The following is an 8,441-nucleotide window of genomic DNA, read 5'->3' as shown; positions in this document are numbered from 1 at the left end:
CTTTCTTCTCTTTCTTTCCTACTTTTCTTTTTTCTTTCCTCCTCCCTTCCTTCCTTCCTTCCTTTCTCTTTCTTTTTCTTTCCTTCCTTCCTTCCTTTCTCTTTCTTTTTCTTTCCTTTCTTCCTTCCTTTCTCTTTTTTCTTGCTTTCTTCTTTCTTTCTTTCCTACTTTTCTTTTTTCTTTCCTCCTCCCTTCCTTCCTTCCTTCCTTCCTTTCTCTTTCTTTTTCTTTCCTTCCTTCCTTTCTCTTTCTTTTTCTTTCTTTCCTTCCTTCCTTTCTCTTTTTTCTTGCTTTCTTCTTTCTTTCTTTCCTACTTTTCTTTTTTCTTTCCTCCTCCCTTCCTTCCTTCCTTCCTTCCTCCCTTCCTCCTTCCCTCTTTCTCATTCTTTCTTCCTTATCTTTGTATCTCCAGGGCTTAATTCAGTCTTGGCATATAGTAAACACTTAATAAATATTGATTAACTGAATGATTGATCTTATGATGACTCTTACACAGTGGTAAGCCTGTTGAGCCAGCTGTGGCCAGTGAGTTCAGTGGGTTGGCCAGAGTCCTGAATAAGATCAAAGCTGTCAATTCAATTAGTCCAAGGGTTTGCTTCAGATGCGGGCAGCACCTCCTTACAGCCATTAATCCATTTCCCACCTATGTCCTATCAGTCTTAGATTCAGAACATCTGGATTTACATTTGGCCTCTGCTCCTTACTAGCTGTGTGATCCTGGGCAAATCACTTAAACTCTCTTGGCTTAAATTTCTTCTCCAAAATGAGTGGGTTGGAATAAATGGGCTCAAAGGTCATTAATTGTTCTAGATCTAGTCTGATTCAGTGATCATAGAGACAGTTCAATGGCTCAGGATAGTGTATTAGACTAAGAGTCAGGAAAATGAGTTCAGACACTTGCTAGCTGTATGATCCTGAACAAGTCACTTCACTTATATCTGTCTCAGTTTACTCATTTGTAAAGCAAGAATAATCATAGCTCCCTCCTCCTAGAGTTGTTGTAAAGATCAAATAAGATATTTGTAAAGTAAACTGTGAAGCTTTGTAAACATTAAGTGATATATAAATGCTAGCTTTTATTATTTTTGCTTCAAGAGTCCACTGAACGGGGCAGGGAGGAAGGACAGTAGCAAAAGCAGCAGAGCCACTATTAGGCTGCCAAGCTTATAGAAGTATCAGAGAAAGTCTGGGAAAAGCTGGAAGTTGATGACTGAGATAAAGGTTATTATAGATAGGTGAGAGCTAAATAGGGATACTGAAATTGCAGCAGAAAAATACTTAAGATAAAAATGAAGGAAGACTTCTTTGGGCACTCAGTGACACTGGAATTAATTGTGATAGATCTTCATAGCTCTTTTCCCCCACAAAGATCTAAAAGGCAGGACTTGACGTAATTCTTTTGGCGCTAGACTGCTTAGAGGCAGGAGAATGGACTAAATGACCTCTGAGTCTTATAGTTCTAAACAAAATTAGTTTTACAAATCCAAAGCTTACATCCTTACCCACAGTACTGGGAACCTGCCAAGCTTCCTATCCTGTATATTGGTTTTACTGGATAAAGTTGAAAGACCTCCATGTACCTTGATAACAAGATTCTCAGGAGAAAGGAGCTTGGAAATAACTGTGGATTGGGGCCATCATGAGAACTGGGTTCCAACCCCACATCTTGCTCTTTACTATTTGTGTGATCTTAAGCAAGTCATTTTATTTCTTCATGCTTCGGTTTCTTGTTAGGCACCCTCCAATTCGAAATCCCATGGTCCCATGATGGTCCCCAGATGTTCTCAACACCCAACACAACTGAGGTGAAGCAAAATGTCTCCTTCCTAAGTGGAAGAGGGCAAGGGAGAGAGATGAAGAAGGGAATGAGAATCACGTGACCTATTCACTTCTTTCTAGGCCTCCAATGAGAAGGTGGAGAGAGTTCTGACATTGCCCTTACAGCCCATGACTTGAGTTATTCAAGACACCAGCAACTGGGAACATGAGTCACCTCTGGAGGACTCAGATTCTCACACGAGAAGCATCTGGAACCAATCCAGATTTTCATTTTCAAGTAACTGCTGACAAGATACTAAACTGTGAGTGACAGAGTGGCTGGATTACTGACCCCGGTGACTCTGGGAAGCACATTTTATGAAGGGAACATTGATATCCTCAGAGACACTTAGGAAAAAAAACAGACCCTTAGCTGTGATGGATGGAACGAATAGACTCAAGAGTGGGTCATTTTTTCCCTTTTTTGCACAGCTCTCTGGCTCTTCTTAAAGCATCCCCCAGTTTGCCAACCTCTCAGGCAACCACCCTGGAGAGAATGATGAGACCTCCATATATTAATGGAATCATTAATTGAATGGCCCCACCCCTGCAAGCAGGCAGAAGGTATGGCTTTTCGCAAACATTTATCCACATGAAAACCATGTTTTTTTAAGAGGAAGGGAAAAAGCTCTTCTCCAAATGAGGTATGAGTCACCAATGTCCATAGAACATCAAGAACATTTAATGCCTCGGTGGAAACATTTCCATACTGGTCACTGAGTCCTTGTCCATAAAACACCATTTGTGATCCAATGGTTAGGAAAATGAAAACTCTGTCCAGGGGGCCGCGTTCTAAAATAAACAAGGCTGGGGCCTAGGGAAGGCAGAGAGAGAGCCAGGAATGGTCTCAGATTAGCCTTTCCATCAGCTAGGGAATTCTGCATTTGGGGAGATCTCCGAGGCCCTTGGCCACAGGGCCACAAACCCCCTGAAAGTTTCAATCTGAAATCTAAGATCAGATTCAGTCCTGGGTTCTAATTGTAACTTTATCATTTACCAACTAAATCTCCTTAGACAAAGTATTTCAAGGTACTTAGGAAAAGTACAACAGTCCTATTTGTAAATTAAGAGAGTTGGACTAATAGCCTCCAGATCTTCCTTCTAGTTCTAGACTTTAAACTCTCTGACCTCCTGTGCCTCGGTTTCCCCAATTTTAAATTGGACTAGATGGCCAATGAGCACCCTTTCAAGCTATGATTTCATAACCTTAGGATCTAGCCCCAAACCATCATCATACAGAAAGGGAAACTGAAGGCCATCGAGGTAAAGTAACTTTGATCATAAGCTCCTTGAGGAAAAGGACTGTCTTTGACCTCATTTTTATATCCCCAACCCTTACAGAGCCTGACATATAGTAAGAGTTTAATAAATGTTTATTGAATTATTTATTTATTATTGCTTATTGAAATTATTTATAAATTTATTGAAGTTACTTATAAACGGTTATTAAATTATTAAATGGCCCAAGATCACACGATGTTGATAGCAGAGTTCATGATTAGAGTTCAGAGTTCCTGTCGCCCAGGTCAGAGCCCCTTTTTTCCAAAGGTGTTGAGTTCTCTTCAGGGAATGAAATGGGGAGAATATTTTTCCAGCATTTTTGTAAGTTTATAACGCCTCCCTCAGGCTTCTCTCTCCCTACATCTTCCCAAGGTCACTATGCCCCTCCTGTCATTATCATTTGACCAAGAAGGAAGCGGAGATCCCCAGAGAATTGGCAATTTCCTTGGGTCTCATAACGAATCAGTCGCCCGAGAAGGGATTAGTCTCTCCAGAGCCCTGGTCCGGGATATTTTTCCACACTATCCTGCTGACTTTAAGTAAAAGGAATAGCAATACACAGGAGTGTGGGCTTTGGTTTCCCACAAGCCTAGAGAAAGGAAACTATCATTTAAATGGATTTTCTTCATTGGCTCTAATGGTTTTTGAAACTAATTGTAAAGTCAATACAAAATTAATTTGGAGTTGATGAATAATCATGATTTATTATTAAAAAGTAGACAATTTTCTTGTTCTCCCTGGTAATAATGTGGTCTTGATGATCCCTGGGGTGGGGGGTGGGGGAGTTTCCAGTTCCGACCTTCTATGATTGTCATTAGCAGTCAGAGCATCTTGGTTGGATTCCCAGCTCAACTAACTAATCATGTAACCTTGAATAGGTCAGTTCTTTCCAGGCTTCCATTTTCTTATTCATAAAATGAAGGAAATTGGATTAGAGAATTTCTATATTTTCAGTCATTTCTGAGTCTTTCAAACAATGGCCATTCCAAAACTCAGTAATATACGTAATCCCTTCCATTATGAAGCTACTGACCCACCTACAGCTGCCCATTCTATGAGACTCTTGTCCATGTCCTCTTGTTAAATGGAAACAAGAGGCGCTCCCAAAGTGATGGAAAGGCTTCCTTTTGTTCTCTTGATTCTGTACACAAAATATGGAAATATTGGGGTAAATTGGTGATAGCCAATTTTTGAGCCCAGGGAAAGAGTAAAGAAGCAATATGTCACTGATTCCTCTTGAGAAAGATACTTCCTGTGTGACCTTAGGAAAGTCACTTCCATAGATTTCAGTTTCCTCATCTGTAAAATGAGGGATTGGGCTAAACAGCTTCTGAAGTTCCTTTCCATTATGAATATATAATCCCCTTTCCTGGAGCAACCACCACTTCTTGGTGGATTATTCTTAATAGTATTTTTATTCCTGCTTGTCAAAACATTTCAGTTTTTTCTCTTTCTCTGACCAGACTGAGTCCCAAGTTGGAATTTTGAAGAAACCAAAAGAGGAAAAAAAGGGAACCAGGGTTATTTTAAGAACATGTCAGGCAGGGAGTAAGTCACTGAGTCAGCAGGGGTGTGAGCAATGGTTATTTGAGGCAACGTGGGAGCTGGGTACTAGCTGTTTCACTCAGGCTCCTCAGGTAAATGGTTAATCTGTTCTGGGCAGGGGGGGAGGTTCCCGGAGAACTGGGCATCTGGTTTTAAGAAACACAGATAAGCTAGAAGGCATCCAGAGGAAGGCAATGAAGGAAAAAGAAGATAAACCGGAAAGTGGAGGTGGGAGGAAGGGAAAAAGAGGCCCAGAGAGTTGAGTCAATGAGTCAAGGAAAGGGCGACCTCAGGAGCTGGGGGACACCCCATCCCCACAGCTCCTCCAGCAATGGCCACTTGGCAATTTGTCCTTAATAATACAGTGGTGATTCTCAATGAGGCAGAGGTTGGGCAAGATGGCATCTCAGTGGTTCTGTGACCTCCTCATCCTGGGAAAAGACATGGCTGGGCCAGATTGCTGGGCTCTGGATCAGAGGAAGCAGAGTCAGCTAAGTTGGGGAGTTGGCAAAGATGCTGTGTATGCTCTCTCACAATACCTGCAGCACTCTCAACCCCCCTCCTGAGGACCACAAAACTCTCACATATAGATCCCTGATATAGTGGGCCCAGGTACCCCCTCCTATGTGAGCCTCCACCCTGACTCTGTGGGGTTAGGTCCTAAGGGTCTCCTCTCTTTCCCCTCTTCCTCCTCTCCCCACACCAGTGTGTGTGTCCCCATCACCACCATCCCAGAACCTGTCACTCTGAGCTGCGTTCTCTACTTTTCAAACCAGTCTAAGAAATCAGTGTGTGTGGGGGGGGGGCAGCTAGACTACTCAGTGAATAAAGCACAAGTCCTGAAGTCCAGGAGGACCTGAGTTCAAATCCGACTTCAGACACTTAGCACTCACTAGCTGTGTGACTCTGAGTAAGTCACTTAATCCCAATTGCCTCTCAAAAAAAACCCAGAAATCAAAACCAAACAACAACAAAAAAGGGGAGAAAAATCAGTCTGTGCTGCCAATGGATACCTCTGCATTATTGTGTTGCCCTAACCAGGAAACATATCCATGATTCAACAGGAGTTTTATTCATTATAAGACTGCTTATGCATTAAGAATGGATTGGATGGAGCAGCTAGGTGGTGCAGTGGATAGAGAAAATCTTCAAATCTTCCTGGCTGTGTGATCCTGGGCAAGTCACTTAACCCCAATTGCCAAAAAAAAAAAAAATGGATTGGATTAAGGCAATCTATAGTATAGTGGGGAAAGTCTTGGATTTGGAGTCAAAAGACGTTGCTCTGCAATTTACTACCAGTAAGTTGGGGCAAGTCGATGGACTTCAGTTTCTTTATCTGTAAAAAAAAGGCAGTTGGGCTTGATGGACTTGTTGAATGAAAAATAGATGGATAAATGGTGGTACCTATCTGCTTTAAAATCCTGTGTGCCTAAATATTTTTCTCAGCCATTGAGATTGTATGGTTTTTGATGGAATAATTCAATTCAATATATATTTCTTAAACACTGAAAATGTGCTGGGCGCTGTGCCCAGCAAACAGAAATGAAACAAGTCTTGCCCTCGGGGAGCTTCCATTCTGCTTTGTAAATGTCTGGCAGTGCATAAGGAGGGGGGGGGAGAAGGAGGGAGCATAGTGCCTTTAACATAGGTTAAGCTGCCTATACATGGGTCAGTGCTGGGGATAAAATCACTGCGTCACTCCTCAGGAGGGAAGAGTCCACAATATGCTTGTCATCATCGTCCTGAAGAAGCTCCCTTTCCTGGAAGTATTTAAAGCACCCAGTCAAATCCCACGATAGTTTGGTGGAGCCTTTTCTCGGGAATTGCTTCATTCTTTCTTTGACCCTTCCTCATTTAAGACTTGAAGAAAACTCATGATTCCCCCAAAGGGGGCTGTATTCATGGGTAGGCAATGTCTGGGACTTAGACAGATCTGAATTCTAGTCCTGGTTTTGCCGTCATGTTCCCCATCTTGTAAAGATGATTTCCACATCATTTTTATCTTGACATTTTAAGATCATCACCAGCTCATATTCAGCTTGACAAATTTCTTTATTCCACTATATTAGCCACAGAGAGGAGAGACAAAGTAGCAAGCCAGCCAGCCAAGGCTCTGGATTCAGGGAGCTTAAGTCCATCCCCTTGGGACCAAAGGTTCAGATCTGATGAGCTGCCAGCTAACAGGGATTCACCAACCTTGCCGGCAATGGGGTAGCCAGATATGTTCTTCCCTGGCTTGAACCAAAGGGAGGTGCCCATCTCTGGGGACACTAGGAGGATACTCAAAGCATACCCGTTTCCCTTTCGTTCACCGAGGACCTCTCATTCACCGAGGACATCTTAGTGATGCTCCTGTGGCTCATGAAGGAAGAGTGAGCCGTCGTATCCTCGCTCAAGGCGTTGACCAGCCTGGAGAAGATGGTCACCTTGAACTTCTTGAAGTCCTGGCCCATGAAGACGTACAGAATGGGATTCATGCAGCTGTTGGAGATGGCAAGGGCTGTGGCCAATGGCAGCCCCAGACTGAAAACCGAGGCTGGCACAGAGATGTGGTGGAGCTCCAGCAGGTACAGGGTATGGTAAGGGCACCAGCAGAGGAAGAAGGTGATGATGATGGTCACAATGATTTTAAAGGGCTTCTTGGATTTAGCCAGCCTGTTACGCTTCAACTTGCAGACAATGATGAGGTAGCACACTGTGATGATGAACACGGGGAGGATGAATCCGCACAGGAACCGGGTGACAGTCACCATCACGTGCCTTGTATATGCTTCCGAGTCGTGGACCAAATGGGGGTGGTGGGGGTGGGTGACGTTGGCCGACAGGCTGAAGTTGTTGAAGCAGACGACTTTGCCCTGATGCACAGTCGTGTCTCGGAAGACCAAGAATGGGGAACCCAAGAAGAAGGCCAAGGCCCAGATGGCCGTGCAGGCGATGGAGGCTAACCGGATGCTCCGGTGGTTCTGGGACCACACCGGGAAGATGACCGAGACGCAACGGTCAAAGCTGATGGTGGTGAGAAGGAAGACGCTGGTGTACATGTTATAGATCACCACAAAGTGGCTGATCTTGCACATGACCTTCCCAAAAATCCAATGGTAGTCCATGGCAGCATTGACGATGTGAATCGGGAGGAAGACATTGAACAAAAAGTCTGCCACGGCTAGGTTGAGAAACCAGACCGTGTTTACAGTTTTTTTCATCTTGAAGGTGGTGATCACAATGACCAGGCCATTCCCCAAGAGTCCCAGGATGCAGACTAAGCTGTAGACCACCACCAGGAAGATCCTGGCCACCCCATCATCATTGGGGGTCGACTCTTCGGGAGCGATCACAAACCCGTCACCCTCATAGTCATAGTAGCCATCGGTGAAGTTGTAGTCATCGGTGGCCATTCTCTGCAAATAAAGGACATGATTCCATCATTCATCCATTCATTCAGAAAACACTCCATAAACACTCCATGCTCCCTTGCCCACTCTAATATGCACACTGCCTGAATTCCACCTGGGTTCCAGCAGCCTGTGTGTGCCTTTCCCTCTAACCTTCTTAATGATTCTCCCTTTTCTCGACCTGGCAAGTATTTGTAAATATGGAAAAATGTTAATTATCAGGAATGAGGCACTGGGGAAAGCATTCAAAAAGAATAATGCAGAATCTCACTGGAGAATCATTCGAGATCGGGACTTTGCCAAACAAGCCCTGTCCGCTTTCTTTCACTGGTGGTTTCTTCTGGTACCTCCATCTTGTGGAATGGACAGGGCTAGCCCACTTTCATTCTCCTCTGGACTTTCAAG

At 43.8% G+C, this 8,441-nt stretch overlaps 1 protein-coding gene across 3 annotated transcripts in view; it reads right to left on the bottom strand.

The window, feature by feature from the left end:
- Positions 1–3,173: 3,173 nt before the first annotated feature.
- The window catches only part of CMKLR1 (chemerin chemokine-like receptor 1), a 61,642-nt gene continuing 56,374 nt past the window's right edge, over positions 3,174–8,441 (bottom strand). For all 3 annotated transcript variants that reach the window (XM_074295943.1, XM_074295934.1, XM_074295950.1), the window contains one exon: positions 3,174–8,042. In XM_074295943.1, coding sequence (XP_074152044.1) covers positions 6,927–8,039 — 1,113 coding nt within the window. In that variant the 5' untranslated portion in view covers positions 8,040–8,042 and the 3' untranslated portion in view covers positions 3,174–6,926. The remainder of the gene's footprint in view (positions 8,043–8,441) is intronic.

The sequence above is a fragment of the Sminthopsis crassicaudata genome, chromosome 1 (genome assembly GCF_048593235.1).
Source record: "Sminthopsis crassicaudata isolate SCR6 chromosome 1, ASM4859323v1, whole genome shotgun sequence".
NCBI classification, from domain to species: Eukaryota; Metazoa; Chordata; class Mammalia; order Dasyuromorphia; family Dasyuridae; genus Sminthopsis; species Sminthopsis crassicaudata.
This window is presented reverse-complemented; position numbering and strand designations above follow the sequence as displayed.